The sequence below is a fragment of the Anopheles coluzzii genome, chromosome 2, assembly GCF_943734685.1.
Source record: "Anopheles coluzzii chromosome 2, AcolN3, whole genome shotgun sequence".
Taxonomy (NCBI): domain Eukaryota; kingdom Metazoa; phylum Arthropoda; class Insecta; order Diptera; family Culicidae; genus Anopheles; species Anopheles coluzzii.
Window position 1 is genome coordinate 122,356,616 of NC_064670.1, and position 27,865 is coordinate 122,384,480.

The following is a 27,865-nucleotide window of genomic DNA, read 5'->3' on the forward strand; positions in this document are numbered from 1 at the left end:
ACAACTACGCTGCTGCTAGGAGAGCATGTGTGCATTCAGCTGAGCAGAACGGTGGAAAACCTACATTAGCACATAATTACCGACTTAAACTGTACTTAGGGGACGAATTAATCATCGGATTGTTTGGTATATTTCTTTCTTTTCCCTCCCCATTCGCCCGGTGAGGCTTAATGTCTGGAGTCGGTCGTTTGTCGGTTAGGAATTGTCCTGTGTGATTTTGTTTCACCCCTCGTTTGCCCCTCAACAATCTCCCCCGGGGAGAGAGAGAGAGCGAAAATGAAAAAGAAAGGGATTGAAGGGCACTTCTAACCAAATTGCGGGGATCAAAGCTGCTTTGGTGTCCGGTGGGCTGCACAATCTCGTACCGTCTTATGAATTGCTCGGTTGAGACTAATTTTTCTCAATCATTATATTAGGGAGTGTTGCACCTCTTTCCTCCAAGTCACATAAACCACATGATAGAGAGAGAGAGAGAGAGAGCAGCACACCGCCAACGAGTGTGGTCAGCTCGTTTGGCGAGGTTCAATCGCACTTTCGTTGCGGATACTTTGTTTTGAATTGCTAATATATCTCAATGAGCTGCGCCAGTCCGGATTTTCGGGGCAGTGTGTGAGCCTGCTTGTGGCATTTGGTTCGTGCCGCTTTTCACCCCAGGTCAGGGTTTGTCGCTTGTTGTGTACGACCGGGAATCTGAAGCACGCTCTTTACAGGCCACGGTTCGTTGATTGTGTGCTGTGAGTGCGGTACTTTAACATTGTTTGGTGGTTGGTAACGAAATGAGAAAAGATACACGGTCTTCACGGCACATGAATATTTAATATGTGAGTGGCTTTTCGGTTTCCTTCACTTCAAGTGTCGTGTATTAATTTACAGCCCTAAGGAAGACTGCTCGAAAAAAAGAGCCCCCCTCCCCCTCAAACTCTATTACTGCTCAAGCAGTCGCAAAGACTCATTAGAGCGACATGAAGTGTAATTGAATCAAGGTGGTGCTCGAGTTGAATTCAATTTCATTTAATGACATCCTGCAACTCTCACCCCCTCCACCTGCCCACACAGATCAACGAACCTTTAACTGTCGGTCAATCTGGAGAATACCTTTCATACGTCAAAAAACCGACTTTAATAATTATTCAATTCACCCTGTCGGTGGGACGGCTAATCGAGTTAGCATTTAAAGTACAACTCCGTCCGTACGTCCGTCCATCCGTCAGAACGTAAGAACGTGTGCTGATCGTGAAGATTGAACGCGTGTAAGACGGCGCGATAGGAAAGGCGCGATAAGAGCCCCCATTTCTGCCTGCCAAACAAAGCGCTGCCATCGTCAGAACCTGTCACTTATCATAATTAAATCTTGCTCATCCGGTTTCATCCGGCAGTGACGGGCTTACCGGAAGTTGTGCGTGCGAGCGAGCGAGCGAAAGCGTCCATTAAATTATTTATCTCTACCATCGTGAGTTTTGTTTGTAGCTTTCCATTGTTCGGGGTGAGTTTTGCAAAGTTTCGGGTACCGCACCGACGTCCCGACGCCAGTTCTATGGCCCTCCCCCGTTTCAGCGCACTTTGCAAGACGGTTTGGGTGCATGTGAGAGTGTCAATAAAACCGTGACAGTCTAACATATCTTATCAATTTTATTGTGCACCGGGAGCGGGAGCTTTAGACCTGTAAGACGCTAGACCGTAAAAGATCGTCTTACTGCTCCTGCTGCGCCGTTCGGTACGCCATTTCGGAAGTGTAATCAAGTTCGACAGGCAGCAGTCGGGACGGCAGTCGATTTCAATTTTCCAACGTCAACCCCGTTCCCGGTAGGGTTCACCTTCCACTTGCCCCGGTCCATTGCCGCACCCCGATCCAAGCAGGAGGGATACAGTCCTTAGTATACTCGCCGACACTCCTTGGAGAATACATAACGACGACTTCCGCATTTGCGAACGAAATGCTTCGGTTTTCAATCCGAGACACCGAGAAGCGCTGAAGCTTACAGAAGAAGAAGAAAAAATGCCTTGATTCTGAGGTGGGCACCGACCACCGATGATGTGGCTCTGTGTGTGTGTGTGTGTGTGTGTGTGTGTGTGTGTGTGTGTGTGTGTGTGTGTGTGTGTGTGTATGTCTAAACGACAGCTACAGAGCTTGAAAGCGTAAGACAAGAAGCACCCGTTTGGAAACAGTTTTCAGTTTGCAGTTGCTGAATGTTGCTTGCTTCTTTTTGTCCTCCCTGGGCTTACCCCTTTTAACAGAGGAAAAAAAGGCACAGCAAATGGTCACAAAAGCGTCCCGAAGCCGCCCTCTCCCGCATCCTAATTTCCCGGGAGCTTTCGGCCCGACTCAATCGGAGCCAAATAAATCGAACTTTGGTTGGCAACCGTTGGTGATGGACCGGCACTGGATACTGTGCACTTCCGAATTCCCTCATCAACCGCAGTTGGACAAAGTACACTGACGGCTCGGGAGGAGTAAGCAGGGTTGTGCTGCTTGTGGGACCCAGTTTTTCCAATTTTCCTCCCCATTCGCCCCGCCTTGCCCCTTATGTCGTAGCCAGCCAGTCTCCCATGGGGCGGGTTCGAGCGAACGTCCTTGCTAACTGCGCGTCATCACGAAACTGCTGCTGTTCGGAGCTGTCTCGGATAATAAAATCCAATACGATGTAGCAAAAGAGCGGAGCCACGGATCACGGGTTGTTTCGATGATGGGTTTCGGTGCAACATTGTGTGTGTGTGTGTGTGTGAAGGCCATCTAGTGGATAAATTATGTTGCTTCTTCTGCGCTCCGCTTGCTCACCAGCAATGCATTTCGCGGTCTGTCAGTTGGATTTTTGCTTTTAGGAGCTATAAAAGTGTATTGTAACGTTGATGGCGAAAGTCGACAGGTATTGGAATAGTTTGTGGAAGGGAGGAACAATGCATCACACACATCAAATCAGAACAGAAGCTACACACTCATCGAGATGCTGTGTGAGATGCGTGCATTGGTTACAGCATTCCTTTGTCAGTAAGATCCTTTCGTGACTTGTATCTTTATGACGTTCAAAACATCTTTTTCGTGTCTTGATCGTTTATATTGGTAAAAATACAGTGGAGCGCCGTTTATACGGGTACCTTTTATCCGGCTGTCCGTTTATCCGTGCTGTTGAAGAATGACAGTTCAATACAAAGGTGACAATGCGTTTTGAGGAGGATATTTGTAAAAAAACAAAGGTTATCAGAGCACTTTGGCATTACAAAAACAGGCTAATTCATGGCAAATTCCAAATAATATCATTGAAAAAACATAAAGTTAATAAGAACTGGGTATTTTTTATCAAAACACAAGATAAACTTCAACAAAAAATGAAGAATTTGTAATTAAATATATCATTTGACTCATTATCCGTGTTATTCGCCTATCCGGGCGATGTCGAGTCCCGATGAGCCCGGATAAGCGGCGCTCCACTGTATTTAAAATCTGGAGTATATGGGGATCATCCATGAAGTACGTAACGCTCGTAAGACTGCAGTTATGAACGTTTACATTAAACAAATTGCTTGTCTCAACATGCTTCTCATGAGAACAAATATCCAATGAACCAAACCCTGTTTAAAGCTATCTCCTACAATGCTTTATAGGGTCTTGTCTAAAGTTATACTCCATGAAATAAGCCCAATCGTTTCTTTCGTTCTTTTAAACTCAAAAGTAAGAGAACATACGTTTCAAATCACTCGCCATCCTTTTTTGGGCCACATCGAATGCTACCGACATTACCCTAGCGTGATCATAAAACAGCGTGCGTATGTGTGGCAGAGCTTCTGTTATTACTTCCGTTCATGCTTCTGCCAAGTACATGTTTTCTCATTTCAAACGATTGCATTTACATTCGTAAGAAGGGTTTGCCGGCAGCCAACATTTCCGCACACTTACGGGCACAGAGACACCACATCACGCGGACAGGGGGAGCGAGTGTGAAAATGGAGTGAAGTGAAATTGATAGTTGGGTTGTAAAGTTGGCAATACCCAATTACATCCGCTTCATTTTATCACCTTCTTCTCGCACTGCTCACACTGAAACCCGTTGTGTGTATGTGTGTGTGTGTTTTGTGCTTGGAAAAGAGAACATTGGATGTTTGCTTCCCGAAAAGCGTTCGGCTGCAATTTCGCATCTCGTTTTTCAATTTACACATTTCACAATTCGGTTGTTTTTACTCAGAAAAAATATACAACAAGAGATGGAAGGAAAAGAAACACACACACGCCAGCGGAAAAGCAATGTTCAATTTTAACTAGCACATCTCAATGGCGTGCTCACAAACCACCACCACCAACACCACCCGGTTGTTCGCACAACGTCTAACGATCGCTATCTGCGTCGCGTTTATTGTTGTGCCGGAGATACTTTTCAATTCCAATGTCGCATTTTCCACCCATTTATGTGCGGGCTGATGGCGAACAAACGGTCGGTGTTTTCCATCCCTTTACACCCTTCCGAATCGATGTGTTGGTAGAATTGGATGCGTGTTTGTTTTTTTGTTTTGTTTTGTCTGTTCGGATTGGTGCTTTTATTTTGTTTCACTTGATGCGAATGATGTCGAAACGATGTCATTATATCTTGTTGCGCCTGGTAGTTGTGCAATTTTATTCCATCATGCTCCCCCTCTCCCGCGCCTGCTTTCAGCTTTGAAGTTAAAAAAAAGACGCTTTACACACGGTGAATGAGTATTTGTTTGAGTGGGTGTTCGTTTTTTTTTTCTTTTCGCGGAACGCTAAACAAACGAACTGCACGTTTAGCAAACATTATAGATCGGCAAAAATTGCAACAAACCACTCCTGCTGTTCCATTACAATGTACTTTCAATACTTTCGGCTTTCGGCAAAAAGCGAGAGCTTTTGTTTTGTTTGATTCTCGGCAAGTGGAATGGCCGATTCCGATTCCAAGTTGAATATTTTAACACCAAATATCGTGCATTCGTGCACCTCTTTTCGATAGCTTTTTGTAAGCGGAGTTTGCACACGAGTTCCCATTTTAAATGCACAGCTTTGTGAGTTGGGCCGTGAATACGATTCAAATGCTGCCGCTTTGTTCCCTTGTTTTGGAGTGTTTTTCGGGGGAGGGCTTGAAACAAACAATCCGATACGAGTTTGCTCGCTGTGCTGATATATTGGCAAAGAAATTGTACACCTAATCCTGGGGGTGGAAAAAATAACGGCCGGATTTGACCATTTTACACATCATTTCGCCACCGGGAAAAGCGGATTTCATCGCTACATTCGAAACGTTCGCGCTCTCTAGCACTAAACTGGGGGAAACTGTTGAAGGCCTGCATCGTTCCATTGGTCCGCAAAAACACATCATCACCCGGCCGCGAGCAAGGCTCCCTCCCCCGGAAAGGTACTCGAAATTTTCATCATCCAATATTTAAGCCCTTGTTGACAACTGTTTTAAAACTAAATTATTCATTCCCCGACATTCGCCCGGAGTTGCTGTGCTGCTGTGGCCACGCTTCCGTCACGTTTTCATCACCCGACCAGGACTGGCTCGCTGGGTTGTGTGGGTGTGTGTAGCTGTGTGTTCCTTTTTGGAGCTCTTTCCCTCGATCCCGTGTTGCTAAAAGTCAGTCCGATGCGGTTGTGACGATTGCTGTTGATGCTACTTTGCGCGCCAGCTTGGGAACAGATGGGATTGCTGCAACAGGGGAGCAAGAGAGCGAAGGGCAGGACTAAAACCCTTTTTGGTGTACGCTCTGTTCGGTGTAATGAAGGGATCGCACCATACCTCTCGCGCGCAAAACCAAGCGCTCCAAATGAGAATCAAAAGGGCTGCGCGACCGTTTGTGTGATGAGGTTAGAGGATTGGGTCCGACGGGTCGTAAACAAAATACTGGCAAATAATTCATAAAGCTATAAAAACCTTACCACTTCATGCGATGAGAAGGAGGTGACATCCTGTGGGAATATGAGGATGTCAATATGAAGCTGATAAGCGCGTTGATAAGTGCAAGGAATGGGAGTACTTATCGGAGAAGATGAATAAGTACATTTTTGGCAAAGAAAATTCATCGCACGCCAATTGCAAAATTTGTTCTGAGAATGGTTGGAATAGTCCAACTAATATCCATGCTACATTCCATCACTATTATCTATTACGTTCGCTTATCATTCATCCCACACTCGCACACAGCCGGCGAATTCGATGCGACGTGATAAACGAAGAACCCTCACTCACTCTACGACGGAACCCACGATGATGGGGTAGAGCAAGTAAAACTAGCTCCTCACGCTGCTGCTACGGGCACGGGTTTTGCTGGTGGATCTGGACGACGACGACGGCAGCAGGTAGCACTCTACTAGCGACTGTTGAAAAATTCAAAATCTCATTTTCCACCTCAACGCGCGCAATCCGGCGCTGCTGTCGGTGGAGAAGTAGCAGCAGCCACCTGGGATCGATCTCCAAAGAAGTAGTACGATCTCTCATGTCTGGATGTGTGTGTGTGCATGTTTGTCGATGGAAAAAGGATGTGACTGTGTGATTCCACTGGAACGTTGGTCGCCTGGAACCGGTGGTCTCAAAAGCCAGTGGAAGGGGAACTGCCTGTCGGTTCCCAGGGAGCACTGCTCTATGGACCGTGAAGCACTAACTGGCCGTTGAGTTGAGCAGTCGGGATTGATGGAGTTAGCTGTTGGGAGATGCTTTAAGCTGCCTCGTGTGCGTTTCGATTGCTGTTGGAAGGGTGAATTTAATGAAGGGAAAGTGATGATTGGGCTGAAGAAGCTACACAAAGAGCTATTTCAATAAATGAAGAATGTTGTTATAGGACTTGATCCTTTGTTTCATCCAATTTCAAGAATTGTTCTAAACTCTTTGTTTGGACTTACATTCTTCATCTGATGGTACTTTCCGCTCGTTTTTCTTAAGGTTCATCATTGGAGCATATTATACTTTTGCAACATAAAACATCCATTCTCCTCCAACCAAATCCTTAACTCTTCACAAAAACCATCATTTATCTTCGACTCGGGTTATCCTTGCTTAATCTTCCACTACGTCAAACAACAACAGCAACAAAAAACCACGTCACACGAAACTGTCATCAACAATCGCATCCGGAAACCTCGCCATACACACAACACCTTTGATAAAGCGATCATTTATACTGACAGGTCCTTGCTGCTTTGCTCTTCCGGTGCCACTATCGTGATCACCCATCACCTCCCATTTGAAGTGCTACGCGTTGAAAGAAGTACCCGCAGTGTAGGCGCAAGTGATACTTTCCACTATCACCTCGTCACACACACACACACACACACCTTTCAATCAAACCCCTCCATGGGTGTAGATCATTTATTTTGGCGGGGCTTTTGTTGTTGCCCTGTGCCCGCAGTACGCACGTGTCCTGCGAGAAGGGTAATTGAGTGATTTCTTGTCATTTCCCAAACCCATTCGCATAAGGGAGGGAGGAGCAGGGGGAGGTCCACTTGCGTGCGCCCGTGTATGGGTATGTCGGTCGGGCCTGTGTTCAATATTGGAATTTGATAAATGATGCCGCTCCGGACCGGACAGGAACGATCACAAATAATAATCGTATCGATAGACACACACATCCGACGTTCGTTAATTTGACTGTCACTCGACACGCGAACCGACTCAACACAAACACACACACACACGCACGTTCTCGTTCACCATTACACGCATCGTGCAGTGGGGTGAGTGCCTCGGTTCCATTGTTGGCATTCATTTTTTCCTCCCCCTACGCATCCAAGTCTCGGGGGCGTAGGTGAGAAAATGAGCTCTCCCACCTTTACCTGGCGTCAGGAACAGAAGGACCTTTTGGAGTTTTTCCCCCTTTTAGTTACCGACCACAACAACAACAACAACAACCGCAGGGACAAGTCCTACTATGGGCTGGCGTCCTCCATAATGGAAACGTGAGTGAATGATTACCTTTTATCCGTTTCGGGCAAGTACCGGAGGGGGTTGGTCCTTACTCAGGCCCGGTTCGTTCAGGGCGCGTTTCCAATCAGGTGCTATCAATCATCGACACAGTAACGCACAACGTGCGCGCTAGCCACACCACCGCAAAAGGTCACATACATACACACACGGGAGGTCGGACACGGCCGATGATGGTGTGAGGATTCCCACGCTATCAATCAGAAAGGTGGTGCAAGCTGTTGTTAACCTTCTGCGAAACGGTGGTGTTTTCGCCTCCCCATCCCCCAGTATGTACCATTGTTTGCAACATATTGACCTCTTTGTTCGGTGCACAAGCGAACGGCCCAGGCAGCCCAGGCAGCCCTGGTAAATGGTCACAAATAAGCAGCCCCGACTACTCCCACTCCCGGGGAAAAACGGGCAAGGCCTACGCACCGACAACTTCAATGGTACTTGAAACGAGCTTTCCGGAAAAGTTTTCACCCCCCCAACCCCGAACGCCGAACCCGAGGTACGGTCGGTCGAGCTGTGCGAAGACTAAATTTATGAATCATTTATCACTTTATCAGTTTGACGCGCTCTCGGGGTTTGTTTCGGTTCTGCATCTGCTTTCTGACCGATACTACGCTACTTAAACACACTCGCACGCACTTTCCCCGCTGCACAATACATTATTTATGTTCCAAAGGTCTGCAGGAAGAGCCAAACAGACCAAAAATCTGCCGGAAAATGGACAATTGGGCGTAGAAAAGAAGATTCAATGGTAAGAAGTTTTTTGTCTCGTCCGTCTCGTTGTGGAAGGAATGAAACAATGGGTGAACAGTTAATCTCTCCGAGCAGCTTTTGTCATGTAAAGTGAGGCGATTCAATGCGAGAAATGTGGGTTTCCACTTTGTACCGGTACGCACTCACTTAAACCCTTCTCTTGGGCGAGATTTAGTGATTGATACTGACAAACAACCTGTCAGCAATCGAAAATCTTGGTAATGTTGTGTTGTTTCACGCTTCAAGTTTAATTTAAATTATTGAAAGGCTCGTTGAAAGACATTGCCATCAGCTCTTGTGCCCCTGAAGGTATGCTTTATATAAGCAAAGCCTACTTATACAGCTACTGAAAGACACTGTCGAAAGCTCATATGCCCCTGAAGGTATGCTATGTACAGACGAGGGATACAGGGATATAGGGACTACTTCTGCAGGGATTTAGTTGTTGATTTATTTATTGAAATATTCTAGATTTTGTATTTCTAGACCTTGTATCGTGGAAAAATTACGTACATTCATGCCATCCCTAACCGCAATATAGTGTTAGAAACCCCTTCTTAGGAGCTTATTTCTCTGCTCTTAACTCCAAAGCTCATCCTTCCCAGTTCGACACCAGCTCACAAAAGGATTGAGCACCATTTTCCAAGCACCATTTCAACCGCTGCGTCCAATGAATCGCTTTATCCCCACCATTGTATCATGACAATTTTTAAGTGCATTTGAAGCGCTTCTCAACCGGCCACCCAAAACTGTACCGAAAGCTGCTTCAAATGCATCCATCTTGAACTCCCATGGCACTCCCAGAGATACACCGGACATTCCGGGCAGGAGCGAAACTCATAACTCGAATACCACGGTCCGGATTTCCCACCCCCTTTGCCGCGCGGTGCAGGCAGACCAAACTCTGAAAGGATCATTAGTTTGAGCACAGCAACCATTTCAGTCTCATCTCAAAAGCATCCATTCCTCCCGGGCAGCCCTCTTGCAGCAGGCCGGGCTGTGTTGGGTGCATTCGAATGGTATATTATTTGCCTGCCGAAAATAGCGACGCCCTGGCCGGCTGTGTGCAACCCAACGCGGGGGGGGGGGGGGGGGGGGGGAAGCGGAGAGCGAGAAGGACGGTCGGATTGCTCCGAGTTTGTGGCCCCGTTCATTACTGTGGCCCGGTGGTCGTGATTTATGAGGTGTCCAACAGTTTATTTCCATTTAATGTCCTTAATGGCTTTCTGAAGGGTCGTTATAAATGTATGTATGTTTTATTGTGCACATCCGGAATGCTCTCTGATCACACTCGCACACTCGGGTTGGCTTGCGTTGCGATGGTTTCCGAGCCGGGTTGGCCTCGGAGAAGTTCACATTTTCACAGGCCACTGGGGTGGGCTGCCTGCCCTGTGCCAACCGTCCTTTTGCTGACGGGGTATCATTTCCACAAGGTTATGCCATGAATGTCCGGGAAACATATTTCTCAAACGTCGCCAAACTCCTCCCCTCCAACCCCATGGATGGATGGGGAAGTGATCCTTTCCATCTTCCTCAAGCGTCCGCAAGCAGCTGTATTTGTGTGTGTGTCCATTCTAGAGGTTTCCAACATCGGCAGCCATAATATTTATGACATTTTGGATGTATTTTTTGTTGTGGTTTCCCTCCCTTTTTTCTGCCTGAAGTGTCTCAGGCTCTGTCCTCCATTGACGGTTTCCGTGCCGGACTTTCGTTCGTCACACAGGAGGAGGAGTGAGGCAAACGGCCCACATTGGCAAAATACATGCCATAATGGGTTCGCAAACTCGTTGGCCGAAGCCGCCTCTAAAAAGAAGCGGTGATGGTGGCGCGTCCGGTCCTGGGGCAGTCTTTATTTATGTGTTATTATTTGGCAACACAAGAATAAATTCCTCCAGCGGGGCTTTAAAAACCCGGGGCCGATTTATGATGGCGACCTGCCCCACGTCTCACAATGTGGCGGCTGAGGAAGCGATTTCCAGCGACCTGCCCCCCAGATGTACCTATACCGTACAGATTGTAAACAGACGCTCCTTTGAAAAAATAACCACCCCGTGGGCCATTTGCCGAGCAATCGAAACGCTGCAACGTCCCGGTTTTTGTTGCCACATGTGCTTCGGCGACGACAATTTGCCACAATTGTCCTTCCATTTAGGGGGAAACGCGGTAGACAGAGAAAGGGGAAGGGAGTTCCACTTCCCTTCGGAAAGGCGCACAAACAAACGCGCTACATACGGGGCAGGCAGTAGCAAGAAGCTGGAAAAGGGGGAAGCTACCAAGTGGGATGGGAAGCGAGAAGGAGTTTTAAATGAGTTTTCGTGGAAAACAAAAGTTAACCTAGATTTGGCTCATAAATTATCGATTGCCGTCTGCCAAATGGACCGATGGCATGAAGCGAAAGCTGACAAGCTGGCCGACCGACGAAGGATAGAAGTCTCAAAACCCGGGTTTCGACCGTCAGCCGGGAGTTTAAACCGGGAAGGGGTTGTTTGTGTGCTCGAAACGCCACACAACCCCGGCCCGGGCGAGCTGATGAAGCTGATTACTTTCACGTTTTCCACCCCGGTGTGCCCCCATGGGCGGTTGGGCTAGGTTGGACCAACATGTCACGCCCTCCGGACTCGGCTTGATGGATGATTGAGTCTTTATGAGTTTTCTTCAGCCATGGGCCGGGATGTGTGTGTGTGCAACGCGCCATCGCCAACGTGGAATGCGAAGGGAATGGTCATGGTTTGCGTGTTGGTTGGTTTAGATTAATTTACATTTTCTTCCACTCCGTCCTTCAACCTCAGCGAATGGGTGAGAGATATGAGTGTGTGTGTGTGTGAACTCAATTTCACAACAAACGAACCCGAATTCCTTCTCTTCCTGCGCACTCGCTTCCTTTCTTGTTGTCCCTTTGCAAGCACGCATTTTATTGCTTTGTTTTTCGAAAAGTGGCCAAAGAAAAAGGGTTTGCTATCGCTCGAAAGGAAAAATAATATCACCCATAACGTTACCTCCTTCACCCAATTCTCCTTGTTTGTCCCTTCTCACCACCACACTTCTCTCTGCATTTTCACAAAACAATTCAAATGAATGTCTTTGAAACGTTTCCCGATTGCTGCATTCTTGCTGGGCCTGGTGTTGCCCTCTTACCGGCCACACGATTGGCTTGTAAAACGCAATTGAAAGTGGCATTTAGTGTGCGTTTCTGACTGTGATTGTTTGACCGGCCTCAATCCCCACCTCCTCACGGTTCGCAGTAAAAAGTGGCCGCCTCCCGGGAATGTAGTACAGGTACGCAAAAAAGGAGGCGGACGCATTGCATCATTGGGCTTATATGGTGCCCTGAATGGTACTAGCCAGCCAGCCAGCAACACACCTGACAGGTCTGAGAATAATTGCAAATAATAGCCCCACGCACATACACACATGTAACTCTTGTGTGCGGGAAATGGTTTCCCGAAAGTTCCGAAGCTTAACTCGTCTAACCACAGAGCGTGCGGGCTGGTGAGTGGTCGAGCTTGCTGGCCGGAAATGGCAAATATCGTTCGTTTGTCCCTAACGCAGACATACACACACACACACCCCGAGCAATGGAACGCTACCGATGGTTCGTTGTAACATTCTTTGCGTGCGAAAGGAATTGTTGCTTTCACAATTGGAATGCACAATCGGACGAGGTGGGTGGGCAGAAATTGGAATGCCGAAGGGCCGCTTTTGGATCAATATACAACAGTAACGGGTACAATTAGGTTCATTTCTTTGAACTCTTGCAAGGGCTCGCACGAAACGCCTTACTTAGCAGCGGCTCTGTTCTGTTTTCCATTTTGACAGGGCTGTTTTTAATTTGATTTGATGGTATGATGCATCATGCTGTAATTTTGTAGGTTTGTATCATTTTCAACGATTTTTTACATCAAACTAGAGCTATAATTTCTTCTAAACAGCAACAATACTCAATTAAAGCAATTTTGTTGCATATTTTGCATAAATATGGGCGTTTTGGGATTGTGAAAGCAGTTACCAGTAGAAAAAGACTTCAGCCTAAAAGTAGGCCATCTACGAGACACAAAAATGAGTTCAAAATATTTCTTACACTATGATAGCTGAAAGTTTGTTGCAATATCTTCAATTGACTAATCTATTAGTAGTTAGTTAACGAAAAAAAGTGCTCCCAAAAGTGCTTTTAGCTCAATTCAATGAACACAAATGCCTGTATGCCTGTGTAAGGAATTACTCCGGAATTGCTCTGAACCAATTTCGGGCTTACATTGTAGCGGACGAGAATATTGCATATCATTCCGGCGTCGGAATTAGTAACATTTGCCTCCCCCCTGCCGCTTATGCTAACAATAATTATATCCCGCCAATTGTCCAGATTGACGTCCGCACAATGCAAGCGGAGTATCATCGTCTAACGGCGCAATTTCGATTATACTGTCCCCTTTCTCCCGCTTGCTCACCCAACCTGTCGATCATTTGCAATTATTACAATCTCCTAACCTCCAGCGAGCAATTCGTGGAGTTAGGATGGCCGTACCCGTACCCGATGACAGGCTGACCTTTAGACTGGCCATTAGCCGAGATTGCGCATCTTACACGCCTCGGCTCGTTCGTTCACAACAATTGATTTTCCGCCCGTTTGTTCCCCGGTGGCCTCTGTTGGCCTACGCATCTCCTTCGTTCTCGCCGTCATGCTCAACGGCAGCATCATCTTCGGCAGATCACGCATGAATCAACGGTTCACTCAGCCGCGTCGAAATCGTACCGAGCTTCGCACAATCTTCCGGTAAACTAATTCCTTTCCATGCCGTCGGTACAGCATCATTCCCTCTCCCAAAGGCCTCTGCCAATCCAATGGAGCGATGGAGCTACGCGAAAGTAGCCATATTGTGGTGCTCGTTTATAAGGCCCCTGTTCCATTCCGCTGCTTGGTGTAGCTGCCAGAGACTAGGAGCTAGAGGCTGGCGTAAACGGGGTTGTAGTAGTTTTGTGGTGTGTGCTTGTGTGTGTGCTGGTGGTGGAGTCTGCCACATCCGGTTCAAAGATTATCGCAGAAACCATAATTTCATAAACTACTGATTCGACACAAAAGGGAAGCTGGAGCGCAATACTTTCAGTTTGGATGGGTGGGTGGGTGGGTGTGTGGGTGGGGGTGGGGGGGTTTAAGGAGGGCAGCCGGTCGGTGGAAAAACATCGTACGTCTCCTGCTCTCCGCTGGTGTGTCTCTCTACTGCTGGTGGTGGCTGCCACTGATCTGCTGACTTGCAACTGAGCTCCAATTCCCCGCTGGGATGCCCATCATCCGTTTTGTACCTAACGAGCTCTACATCTTGCGCCATCCGGGATTCGGGTCGGTCTTGGTGTGATTGGGAGAGAGTGTGTGCGTGTAGCGAGGAGCTCTTTCATTCGTCCTCTTTCCTTGCTTACGGTGCCCTTCTAGACGCAAACTCTACCAAACTCCGCCGGTAAGAAGCGCACTAACCAAAGGGAGGCAGCAAACTCCGATGTAATCGAGCAGTACTGAGGATATGAGTGTACGTGTGTGTGTATGTGTGCCTGCACACTGTCTACTCCAACCCCATCAAACCCTCTCACGGCTCTCTGTGTTTTGAAGCAACCAGCCGTGAAATATTATTTAGATCGTGCATATTTACTTATTCACGTTTTCCATTCCGGAGGCCGCTGCTGGAATGCTTGGTCAATGTGTGTCTGTGCAGACCATCTGAATGGCCCTCATACACTCGGGAGATGATGAAGAAGAACGAACGAACTGCTGCCCAAGTATCACGTATGGCAACAGAATTCATCCACCTGAAGGAACTAATGCTCACACGACCACCACCGAGGCACCGAGCCACTGGCAGGAAGTATCGGTCTCAGGGAGAGGCATTATTTGCATACACATGGTCACAGAGACGAGCCGTCGGGGACGGTGGCAAGAAGAGTGTGTGCACTTCTACGTCGGTGCCATTGGAACGGGGACATCGTGCCCAAGCCTCCGCCCAAGCAAGACGTTCGGCTGGGCGGGTACGTTACCAAAGGTATGCAAACCTTGCGCCTTAGTAGCAAACAGTCTGTGTACTGAACGTGGCAGTGGTCGTGCCTGTGGGCTGATATCCGTGTGCCTTTACTTACAGCCCCCCTCCCCCCACCCCTTTGCTTCCATTTTCAACCTTGATACCGTTGTGTCTTTGGCATGACATGGCGGTTCACGTGACTTCATCAAAATGTGAGTAGCTTGCGGTGGTACCAATCCTTCAATTCGTGTGCCGAGTGTGCCAAGCAGCAACCGGATCGCCGGAAGGAAAAGGGAAACAGGAACAGGAAGTTGCAGCATATTAGCAGGGGCGTAACTATGGCTCGGCTGTGTGGCGTGTTGTGACGTTCAATTGGATGGAAACTTTGGTTTGTTGGGGGCTCTTCGGACAGTGAGCGAAGTGAGCGCAAAAAAAGAGAGACGACAATCGCACAACTACTAAAACAAAGGAAAGGAAAAATAAACCTCCAACGCAACACCAGATTGTCTCCGGATGATACTCGGAAGTGGACGGACAGGGACAGGCGGAACTAAGTCCAATTGTGATAAAAGTCGGCCACTCTCGAGCGCTTCCTTCGGTCGGTTCGGGCCTTGAGTTGGGCCTAGAAGACATTTCGTTTGTTTATTGCTTCGTCGGCTGTGTCGGCTGCGCTGTGGAGGGAATTGGGTACTATCGATGGTGCTGTAACTTTTGTATTTACCGAACAACAATGTGCGTTGCGGGCAGGAAGGATTTGTGCGGTTTCGTATCACTTCATTTCTCTGTCCGTTGATTGAAGTAGCGAAAGGTTATGATCACACGGAAATATGGGTTCTCACCGATCGAAAGGTAAAAGGATGGTCGTTGCGGTGGAATTGGATTATTAAACAGCGGCCTAGGTCCTAGGTCGTCTGTGCCGGACGCCAATAATGGTTTTACATAAAGGAACGACAGTGTCATAACATGTGTAGTGTTATAAAAATAAATGAGTACCGGTTTTCTGTCCGTTGACAACACTGGCCACTAACCACTAACCTTTTCTTGCTTGTTCTTTCTCTCTCTTTTCTTTCTACGCTACTAACCATTGGTCGTCAAATGTGTGATAACTACATCCTCGTTACCATACGACCAACGACTCCTCGGTTAATTCGACCACAAAATCTTGGGGCTCGTCGTCGTAAAAAAACCCACACACACACTTACACACACATAGCCGGCCGTCTCCATGTTATGGCGACAAACGGCGACCCTTCGATGATCTCTCCTCCGTCTTCCATTTCGAACGGCCCCGAGCCTCAACTGCCACCATTACCACCACCATTAAGATCAACCCAAGTGCTGCAACCACTGTGCGTGTATCCAGGTGCGTTTGCCGCCATCCCATGTACGCCTAATCTGATTGATCAAACGTTATTGGTGTTCGTTGCATCTTCTCAGCCTTTAGTTCTCGTTTGCTTGAAATGTTGATTTTTATGTTGCTGTTGCTTAGACACACTTGGCCACCTTTAGTCAGCCTCTTTCGTTATGCATGAACGGGTTTTGTCACCTTTCAGCGTTCTTTGTTTATTATGTGCGCGTTTTAGTTTGGTGGTGTGTTATTACAGTGATTTCCGTTCGTTTTGCTTTATTTGCACACCCTGTTAATCAATATGTTTCACTGGCATGTAAGTAATCGTTGTGTACCACAGCACCACAGCAACGGCAGATAATCATACTAATGAAAGCTTTATTTGCTTGTTCCTTTGTCCTTCCTATGCCCAACACTGGACAACTGGATAAACAACAACAACGCACTGATGCACGCACTCCGAACCTCAGTGTCAACATTGAGTCAGGAAGGAACGTATGATTATGTCTTTAGTGGGCCCCTGGATTCACAGGCCCTGTCATCAACGCTCAAGCTGACCTCACCTCCAGTACGAGTGCGCCCGGACGGTAAGTAAGCAAATGGCGTCTCGTTATCGACATCGATAACGAGCAAAACGAGACATTCCGAATGCCCTCACTCCATCCCTAACAGCCTGCACCTTGTCATTGATTCCTGTTGCTTGATTATTTATATCCTGGTACACCTTCCGCTGCTGATGATTCTCACCTCGCCTCGAGTCGTTGACATGTGTGGAATTGATTTGCTCAATCTAATTGAAGTCGTCAAGGCTATGGTAACATACACAGACACACACGCAACTCGTACAGGTAGATCCATCAGACGAAAATCATCCTTCCTCTAGCCGGACTCGATCGAATTGAAATTTATTATGGTCCATTTCGAGAAATGGACCCGGAGCTTAACTTAGTGATAAAGAACCGATTTCTTCCCATTATGTGGGGGCGGGGGTCATTGGTCAAGGTAAAAGATTATCGACAACTCCAAACCAAAACTCCATCAGCTCAATGGACCGTGGTCGTCCGTTTGGTGTGAAGGATTGATTTAGATTCTTCTTGTTAGCAAGAAGCGTTCATCTTCCACAAGCTGGCCGATCAACTCGTTGCGTCTCAATGCTCCGTTGGCCCATTCATTGTGCATTCTGCCGAATGAATGTGATGAAGGAGATGCCTTCCAGGAAATCTGAGTGAGAAGAAGACTAGGAAGAAGAATGGGAGGAGCTTTGTTAAAAAGTAGGTGCCAGAAGATAGCGCACATCCTTCTTCATTTCTACGGCTAAAATCAATCCTTCGAGAGCCATACGTATGTAATGAACCTTTCGGGCGAGGGTATGTTTAATTCTTTCATTTCCCTTTGCTCCGGCACACGTCCAAAACCACCCTTCAGAGCCTTGAGAGCCTGGGAATTCTGTGCACGTGGTGATCCTGTTTGAGAGTCGAGTCGAAAAAGTTCGATCGATCGATTTCTCCCGCCTGAAAGGGAAGACGGAAAGAAACGAAAACCCACTGAACCTTTTGCCTAGATTTCGAAGCGTATGCTGCACTGCACTGAATATTTCATTGTCGGACGCTGCTAGTCCGTTAACTAATTTAAATTAAAATTCTCTTCTCCGGGTCGTTTCCTGCTCCGTTTCGCCCTGCACCCTTTACTTGGCAGTCTTTCGATCCTTTTCTGGAGGCGGCGACGCTGCGAAACCATTGCCCACCCCCGCCCTCGACGCTTCGTAGCTTCAAAAGAAGCTTAGCTCAGGGGAATTCGAAATTCGAAGTGTAAAGCACACCCCCCCACAAGACGAAGAGCCGAGCGGTGGTGCCGGTAAGAATGGGTAAGAAGCTTTCCGGCATCGCTTCATGCGGTGGTAATCGGATCGAATGTGCAGATTGATTAGAGCCTTTCTCACCACCCCTCCCCCCTCCTTTCTCCCTGTGCAACTCTGAACCCTTGTGATAGGAAATGAAACTCCAATAGTCACCGCCCTGTCGAATGTGCCGAACGGCGCGGGCAAGTGTGTGTCGTTGAGGAAGGAATACATTTCTTCACTCATCAAACGATGGTTCTTCAATTGACGCTGGAGAGCAATGGGCAAAAGGGGGGAGGGGGGGGGCATGCAGGGACGACTTAGACAGGAATGAAATCGAATTCGTGGAAATTGACGCCATCAGTAGTGGCAATTCGATTCGAATTGATTCGAGGAAGATACATCTAACGGAAATAGACCCAGGGTGTCTTCTCCCCTTTGCTTGAGAAAACTCGGAAATGAGCCTCTCCCCCGGTCCTGCTCAGTACGGCTTCCTGTTTTTTTGCTTCTTCCATCTTTTGTATGTGTGTAAAGGTACTTCTAGCCAGATGGTCAGGACTTTGGGGCAGCTAGAACTACCTTAGTTAGGTCGCAACAAGGCGGCTACAACCTTTACGGAAGGTTCTGGAAGTTGATTTTCCATTAATATCATACGTCCGGAACAATTCGTACCTACTTCCTAGCTACTGCAAGGGAGTTTGCACCTGTTTCGCCCCGGCAACGGCATCGTAACACGGACCATTGATTCGCTGGTGAAATGTATTTCTGCAAACATTATCATCTCGTTGCCATTTCCGTGACGTGATAATTGAACCGTGAACGGAGGGTGTCTTGTGCAGTTTTAAATTTCATCGTTACCTCGCTGCCTGCTTTGGGTACGAACCACGGTAACAGTTGCGCTTGGAAAGTGTAGAATAGGGTATTAGGTGCGCTTGCAATGGGCTAGCAGGGGTCATACAAATTGTATAACTTTAGGTGTTTTGTGCTGCGCAATGCATAAATTGAGGCGAAATCATTAAATAAGTGTTGTTCGTAGCTTATGTAGGCGATTGCAATAACTTTGATCACTTAAGACGTCCAAAAGTGTAGACTTCATGGACAGCACCAAACTCCAAACAGATTCCACAATAGAAAACGGTTCGTACAGGTAGGCAGAACAGTTTTATTGAGATTAAAAAGAAGATTTTACCTTTTTTGTTGGCCCTTTTTCATCTTGTTCTTGCACTCTTGGCCCAAAGAAAACGCAAATACATTTACAAACCGGAAGCTAAATTGAAATGTCTTCACGCAGGTGATTAGAAGCCGGCCCCCCCCCCTCCATCCCTTATCACATTCGATTTTATTGTTACGACTGCAGTGCACACCAGAGCGTGAACGCGTGATAGCCGCCTCACCAAGACGACCGTTTCCGAGCGGTCGAGCTTTTGCGCGTTCATTCATTTTTATGGAATCGTTACTCGTTTAGTTTCAGGGGGTTTTGTTTTTGCTCGGCCACCGGACGAAGGATGATTTGGTTTTGAATTTCATCTTTTGCCTTTGTTTCCCCCCCCCCCCCCCCATGCCGTAACACGCTGTTTCATTTTAATCTTTAGCTCATATTGACCTTTCCCATGTTTGGGCGCTGCCCTGGAATCGTTTTATTTTTATATCGAAACCATTATAAAATGTATAACCACCTTCCGCCAAAGCCACCTGATCCCGCGACTGGTGGATCCCCAATGCGGAGATTATGGACCCAAACATTCCAAACCCGCATATCCCCTCCTCCACCACCACCACCACGACACGATGATTTTGCATTATTCTGCACAGCACTGGATAACCATTAGTCTAACCATCATCTTCTAACCCCGCGTACCTAAAAGTGTATCTTCCTTTCCGCCATGCCGGCCCGCCAGTCTACCGTTCCCAGTCGATCGATTCGCAACGGAGCAGTGGCGTAGACGATGGGCGTTCGTCAACCGGGACGCGTCATTCGCCCGGCAGTGGACTTAAGCGGACAAGGTACATAGGAGACGGTACCGGTTCTCTCGGCTCACGCAAGAGCGATCGCTGCGATGGGGAGGATGCGGAATCATTACGTCAATTGCTTATCGAGTGAGTACCAGGGCGTGTGTGTTTCTTGTTTTCAATTTTTCTTCTTTGGGATGCGCAATATCATGAAAATATTTGAATTTTCTTTTTTTTCGTATTTTGGGGCAATTCGAAGGGGATCATTGTGGGACGAAATTTCGATTGATTATCGTTTCATTGATTTCAGGGATAATGGATTTTTTGTTCTGTTCTACTACTGCATTTCACACATTTGGGGTTGGGTATTGCACTCTAGAATGTCATTATAGTATTAGAATCATCAAAAACTGTTTTAGTTAAAAGTTGGATAGTTTTCAAACTCATCTACATTTACGACAAACGTTGGGTGTATATATGAACCTGAAGGTCACAACAATCACCATAAAATACCATTTGACAGCTGTCACAATATTGACCAACCAAGCAGCGTTTGTTTGGAGTGGCTCAATGGTGTTTTGTGAGACACTGTGACAGCGATGATGACACCTGTCAGGTTCATATTTACACCCACAGCTCCATCCATGCCAAAAACCAGGCATTGAAACACCATCACGATCTCTATCCCATACAACAGCTTCCGTTAGTATCTGTCTCTGTGTAGAGAAAATGCTCAAAACTCTCCGATACCATCACACACTTCACTGTTCGACCGAAACACTGAAAATGGTACCTCGAAAGACGAGAGGCCCGCTCAAAATTGTTGTTGTGGTGGTCCCCAAGCGGACCAACAACGCCCTCAAAATTTAACAAAAGCAATATTTTCCGACCACCATTTGGCCATACACACACACACAACAAGGCCGTCCAACGTTCGATGGACCTTTTCAGCGCTCATAGCACATCGCGCATCGATGACACACTCTTTGCGCGCCTCCTAGGGACACACCCTTGGAGGGGAGTGCGCTGTATCGTTATTGTTCAAAATTGTCGTTGGCCCGTTTTTGCGTTTTCTCTTGTGATTTTTTCCCCATTTCCCGGTATCTTTTTCTCCCTGTTTTTTGTTTCTTTTGCCTCGTTGCTGTACGTTTTTAACACGTTTCATCGCCCTCCAAAAAAGCGCGGACGCTGGTTCGTTCATCTTTTATCATCCATCGACATCTATTTCGTGTCAGCTGTGGCTATACGGCAAAAAAAGGACACAAACACACGAAGTAGCCACGTCACTTGACCGTCATTTTGTCATCGTTTGAGTCAAATAGTGTTTTTTTTGTTTTTGTTTGGTTCGTTTAGTTGTTGTCCTGCTTTTCTTTCTCCATTGCCTCCATTATTTGGCCATTTCGATCACATGAAACTTCCATCGACCGCCATCTCCCGTACGCGCATACTTCGCCTTGTGTGTGTGTAGCTTTCCTATGTTTTCTATTCATTCCCATTTCGCTGTTGTTTTTTTCTTTCTCAGGGAAGAGAACAAGTACTGTGCTCCTGTTCATATTAAGTTTTCAAAACTATCACATTTCGTTTTGGTACAAAACTTTCTCATCTGTCTGTCTCTTTGTCTAGCAAAGATGCACTCTCTCTCTCTGTCGTTCTCTCTCTCTCTTTCTGTCATACTCTCTCTCTCTTTCTCTCTATTCTCTACACTGTCTCTTTCACTATCACTTTCCTGTGTTGCGTTGAATGTTGTTCGTTAGTTGACTTTTGTTCTCTGTTCATGTTACTTGTGCTGTTTGCTGTCTGTTTTTTTCTTCTTCTTTCCTTTAATTGATGTTGTGTTTCTTCTCACTGTACTGTTGGTTTGCCCCTCCCCCGCAACGGTGTAACCATTTTCCGAAGGGATAATTTATGGCCCGTGCGAGACACGCTTTCCACGGGATCGAATTTTAATTTACAAAAACTGCACGTTACCTTAACACGTTTCACATCGTCCGGCAAAAAAAGCCTCAGCCATCCCCGTGCAAACAAACAAACGAACCGAAAAACGTACATCGGATCACACAGATTACCGCCAGAGAGGCCGAAGGTGGTCCCGGTGGTGGCGGTGGTTCCCGGAATGCTAAGAGTAAATGTAAATAAAAATAATTAAATTCATTCGTTGGCCCCGGGAGAGCCAATGGCCAATCGGAACTGCTTTAAGCTTGATAATCACGCACAGAAGCACAGCTGAAGCCGACTGCCCTCCTCCTCGTCCATCCAGGGGCCGAAAAACTTGCCAAAACAACGGGTGAGGCGCGAGGGGGAGGAGGAGGAGGAGGGCGGTGAGCATTTCGATTTCATTTCCCAGTCACGTCACCCGGCGAGTTTCATCTATCTTTTCTCTGGGCTTATGGCTGTTCTCTGTGTGTGTGTGTGATGCTGTTGTTGTTTTTCCTCTCATTCTCTCTCGCTCGTTCTCGCTGTTTTCCGTTTGAACATTTTGCTCACTCATCCATTTCCACCTTCGTCTAAGCACGTTTTTGCAAAACCGGTTTTCCCGGGAACGGAAATCGATTACATCCCGGTACCGGCACCGAGCAAAATGTATGCATTTTTTATGTTTTCATTAATGAAACGTCCAGCGTTTCCAGTCCCTTACTTCGGGATGCGCGCACTCTCTCTCTCTCTCTCTCTCTCTCTCTTTCCCTCCGCATTACTTCTCCGTCGTACATTATCCGTTGATTGGTTTTGCCGTTTTACGAAATTGACAAACATTTGCCACGAGAGGAGAAGGGGGGAGTGGTGGGGGTCCACCACCAACAAGTGTACTGGGGCCAGCACTTTCTGTAAAATCGAACGGTCCAGGAGACCGTTTTTGTCCCCGTGCCGTTGCCATGCTGTTGAAGCACCAGAGAGCCAATCGATAACCATAAAACTCAGAAACAAAGCAGCTGGACAGCAGCCCCATTTGAGGTTCGTTTAGCATTGCTGCTTGGTAGCTGCCGATAAGAACGGTGCGAGTGGCTGGCAAGATTAAGAGGACTTCATCAGTCGTCGCTTACCAGGCTCGTTCGAATTTGATGTACGTTTTATTGGATTTCCCCGGGATTAGCAGCAGCAGCACAGTTAAATCATGAATAAATAGACGCAAGGAAGGACGCTTAAAAAGCAGGGACGGTCGAAGGCGCATACCGGCTGTCGCTTTTAAAATGCAATTTCAATATACAAATTGAAAATGAATTTAAGAGGAGTTTGCACGTCTGAATGAAGCTCGAGTGGAAGGAAAGCTTTCTGTCAAGCATTTGGCCCAGAGCTGTGGGAGCTTTTGAAGTAGAAGCCCTTCATCCTTCATCCCGCAACTGAAATGAATCGCTTTAGGAACTTCACAACTTTCCCCCTCGAACCAGCGCTGTAGGAATAAGAACAACAAACAACCACATTTTTAACTTTCGACCCTTTCGAAATCCTTCCATCCCAGTGCTGCACAATTCTTCAACTGCCAGTGGAATACTCCACCCCGGAGGATGGGTCTGAGCTTTGATTCGCTTCGAGAAACAGTTCGCAACAGTAAGCTCTTTGTATGTATTAACTTTTGCCCCCTATCCCGCAGTGAAGTGCACCGTTTGCTGCATTCACTTTTGTGTCGGTTAATCCACGGTAAGGAAGGAAATAAATCCCTCCCCCCACCCTCAGAACTGGAGGGCGCAAACGCAGGCAAACGGGTGGAATAAATCCGTGGTTCGTTGCACAAAAATAATATGCACCTCCAGAGGGTGGTGGTGGTGGTGTGGCTCAAAAACGTAACCCTTATTTGTGGTCAACCAACGAAGCGGGGCTTAAAAGGATGCAAACGGGTGGTGAAAGGATGGCTTGGGATGGTTTATTATGCGAAGAATTGAAAGTTAAACGTGCAAACGAGGAGGGGCTGGAACGAGTGCGGAACGAGGAAAAAGGCGTATATCATGGCGATTGAAAAATTAATGAAATTAAATCCAACCCAACCGACGCCGGTGACGCCGGTGGGCTTTGCGGTGTGGTCGCGTGTGCTGCTGGAGAGCGCGATGGCTTCCGTCCGTCCGGCCATTTCGTATGCTTGCTGGGTGCATATGCATCTCGTTATTGGAACACTGGCCACATTCTTTAAGAGGCGTTCCAGGCTCCGGGACTTCATCCAAAATGTACTGCATGTTTTGCCTTTGGATGTGCCTTTTAAACGGTACGATCGGTACGATAAAACACTCCCAGGGACTCTGTGTGTGTGTTTGTGCGACACGGTTGTCTTGAGAGGCTCTCTGGTGGGATATTTTGTGGTCAAATTCGTCCTCTGCATTCTCTGCCCCTCGCTTTGTTTGCTGGCTTGAGGTTGGAAAGGTTACCAAGAATCCTTTAAAATGCAAATGTGCGTACTGCCCGACGAGTCCTACGGTAGCGCCGGGACTAGACCAAGACTACGACCTCATCCCCACAGCACAGGAATTCAATTCCGAGAGTAAAAGAGCTCGACTCCCCACGAGCCTTTTTTGTTTTCGTTTGTTCCGATTCCAAGAGACGAGAAAGCGAGCATTAGCTTTGGCGAATTCCCGGCGTCCTCGCAGAGTTCCCCGAGTCATGGGGGAAAGTCATGAATTAGACTGATGCAAGATTCATACCAGTACCGGGGCGGGTGCATCATGCAAATAGGATTCTGCACTCCCGCTTAGTGGATTGTTGCTTTGGCAACAAATCCCTCTCCATACGCCCCAGGATCTCGGAAGGAAGCGTAGAATTAGAACGCAATCAACATATCTCCTATCCGCCCCTACACCCGAGAGCAGAGTGGCTTACCCGTTTTTGGAAATGCGAGACAGCAGTGATCACTACCTGGTTTGGATGCCACTTACCGTTCTAGAAGCACACAAACACACCCACACAGGAGTTGCCTCGAGTTGGTCCATTAAGAAGCAGGGAAGGTACTCGCTGATGGAAACCCGTTTTGTCCGGTGGTTTTTGGGTAATGGATGAAGTCATCCTTTTTCCGTTGGCAGCCACCAGTGTGAAGATGATGCGAATTAAGTGGATGTGTAGCATGTGTGTGTGTGTGGGTGTGTTTTAACCGGTGAAAATGGAACTTCTGAAGCATCACTTTCGGCGAACGCTGGGACGAAATTCTCCCACAGGTACACACCACCCTCGCTGCTAACTGGGAAGGACTCACCAGAGCACTTCACTATGATTAGTTGAGTGTGGGTGACGTCTGTGTGTGTGTGTGTCCAGAAGGATCAGCAGCAGGAAATTAAGCAGTTTGTTTTCAAAACCCACACCACCACGACGTACCATCATTATCTCTCCATGTGGGAAGATGGTTGCAGACGCTTCTTGAAGATGCGAGTGAATGAAAGCTAATGAAAGCTCACAGACGCGGACGTGCGTCCGCTCTGCCCATTCACAAACACACACACGCACGAATGTTGATATCTCATTTGCAAAATTATCTAACCAAGCTATCCAACACAATCCGGTTCGAAAGTTAAACAATGTTCCAGCAAACCACACGATTTAATTAACGGTGATTTAAATCGTATCCTTCTGTGTTTTTGGCGAGCGTTCGAGAGGGGTCCGCCTGCACGTCTGCAAATTTCGGACAAACTCAAACAGAGTTTATTGTAGAAACAGTTCCATCTACAGGGCGCACACACACACAGGATTTGGGGTGGAAAATTTCATTTATTAACACAAAGAGCAGCACGCACGGATGACGTGTGCAGGCCCTAATCCTGAAGCACCATTTTTGGACACCTTCTCCCCAGTTCCACAGTTAGGAGTTGATGGTCCGCAGGCAGTAACACCGGCACACGGGATGAATGTGGCTGAAATCGTTCCCGTTACTCCCCAGGGGTAGGGGGCACTACACCCATCGCTCGGAAACTCAATCATGCCAATCTGTGTTAAAATTTCACTTCTCGCCGTCCCCGGGAGTAGACGCGGTGTTGCAGTCTACTAGAATTAACAAGGGAAATAAACTGATTCCCTCTGGTGTGTGATGTGCGGGAGTGTGTTTTTGTGTTGCATACCTGCCAGGCGTCGTCGCTGCAGCCACTGACGCTTCACGCTCGATGGAGTGTGCGAGCAGCAATGCCTACTGAAAACTAGTGAGCCAATAAACGTCTTTGTACCCGGTGCTTGCATACCGACAGGCGCACACACACACACACACATACAGGATATTTGCAGGAAATGAGTCGAATTTGTGCCTCGGTTCATCACCACGGTGTCGAAAAAACGACCTGCACTAGCGACTCGGTTGGTTCGTTTTTGGTTTTTCGAGGAGTCAATTTTAAGTGCTCCTGCCATGCGATACTGAGATCATGGTCGATTAAACGAGACTTTGATGGGGTGGAACGTTGAGAGAGACACACACAACAAAACAGCAAGGAAAAACTCATCCCAAAACTCAATCGTGATTGGAACCCCGGCCCGTTGCTCTGCGAACGTGCGGTCCGCTTTGATCGAATGATATCAGTGATCGCTGGCTGTGGGAGGTTTTAATGGATCTTTCCCCCCGTTGTCTCGTGGCCCGGTCGTTGGTCGTTTGATAGTTTTAATCCATCCATCGAGGGGATGCAGATGAGACGCGGTCTATCAAACTTTGCACACAAGCCTGGTGCTGCTGCTGCTGCTAGTATCGGTCCATTTGACCGAGGCGGACATAAGGCTAATGAAAGGATATTGGATTTTTTCACCCAATCCAGCCGGGCTGTAAAGCTGTAGTTGCTGATGCTGCTGCTGCTGCTGCATCTAAACATCGACCTAAAATCTCAGCAGTGTTCAGAGGGGACCGTGTCGTGCCGTGTTCGAGCTCGAGTGCGTCCTGCCGAGACCGGTCAAACCGCATCATACACTCTCCGCATGTGCACCCTGGTGTACAACACCTCACCTCCCCGGTGGCGACAAATTTTTGGAAACATTATGGGAAAATCTGTACGGTCAACATGGCCCCGTACATGTGTGAGAGTGTCTGTGACCCATCTGGATAAGATGACCACACCCAGAACCGCACTGCTGCACACCACCCTGCACAGCAGTGTTGGTAAACACACACACACACAACTGGTTCACAACTTCCCAAAACCGACGGGCTCTGTGCTGTGGGTCACGGGCCCCCACACCCCATGCTGTTTATATGCCGCGCGATGTCACAAGTAGTCACCCAGGGGACCTATCGGCAAAGGCAGTTGGTTCGGCCGACAGCAGTCCGGTTGCGGTCAGCAAACGGTAACACCCTTCTTCCTTCCTGCGTGGCAATCGCTTCCCACCAGCCATTCTGAGATAGCAAGATGGACTTTGATAATTTAATTTTCGGTTAAACTGTGTCCCCATACCTCGCATGCAGAGTTGGGGCTTTGAAAGGCAAACTCCAACCGATGCACTATTTTTCTGCTAAAAACGAGTCGGGGAAAAAACATGGAAAATCGTGCTGGGGAAAAAAATCAAACTCACATCGACTCTGATGGAACTTTATATTTGCGCTCCTCCTCTCGTCTGGTACAAGTATTGGCTCTGTCTCTCGCTCTGTTATCTAAATGCAAATGTAATTGAATTGACCTCACAGACCCATGTGATGGCAAAAGGCAACATATATATGAAACGAGCAGCAGAAATTAAAGCAAATATTGCCTGTGCCCCCAATCGACGACCCAACAGCGGGCAGCAAAGCGCAATCAATCTATCGATGACAGCACTGGGAAAGTTCTAGCCCGTCTGCGTTTCGTTTGCAGGCAGTCGTTTCGATGGAAGTAGTGTATGTTTGCGGCATGACATGTTTGGCAGCTTTGATGTTTGTTAATTATAATTGACGATGCCCGGGACGAGAATGTGTGTTTATATTTCGTTCCACTTCTGTTCGGATGTTTGCATCCTCCGTACGGCACTCCGATACGGCTTCTGGAGAAACATCAAGAGATTCCATGCTTTAATAAGCAGTGTTTGTCATGCAAATTGCATAACTTTAGGAGTGTTTTTTTTTTTTGTTGGTTTTTGCTTTCTTTGCAACATGTTCATAAAAATTACACGCTACATCGTCTACATTCTTCAAGCTTACTTAAGCAGT

The 27,865-nt window shown here is 47.4% G+C and overlaps 2 protein-coding genes across 30 annotated transcripts in view; both read left to right on the top strand.

Moving 5' to 3' along the window:
• LOC120949832 (glucose transporter type 1) overlaps positions 1–27,865 on the top strand; it is a 176,955-nt gene that overhangs the window by 96,917 nt on the left and 52,173 nt on the right. For 25 of the 29 annotated variants that reach the window (XR_005751072.2, XR_005751074.2, XR_005751071.2 and 22 more), the window contains 3 exons: positions 15,882–16,052; positions 16,487–16,603; positions 19,719–19,950. The exons of 1 other annotated variant lie outside the window; for it this stretch is intronic. Coding sequence is in view for 23 of the 28 variants with exons in the window: in XM_049605448.1 (XP_049461405.1) it covers positions 15,899–16,052; positions 16,487–16,603; positions 19,719–19,950 (503 nt within the window). In the remaining 5 variants the exon portion in view is untranslated. Of the gene's footprint in view, positions 1–15,881; positions 16,053–16,486; positions 16,604–19,718; positions 19,951–27,865 lie in introns of those variants that run through there. 3 more of the 29 variants (XM_040367374.2, XM_040367372.2, XM_040367377.2) reach the window with 3 other exon arrangements.
• Positions 15,836–27,865, top strand: part of LOC120951178 (clavesin-1-like) — a 194,449-nt gene continuing 182,419 nt past the window's right edge. The window contains exon 1 of the mRNA XM_040369729.2: positions 15,836–15,845. The gene's annotated coding sequence lies outside the window, so the exon portion shown is untranslated. The remainder of the gene's footprint in view (positions 15,846–27,865) is intronic.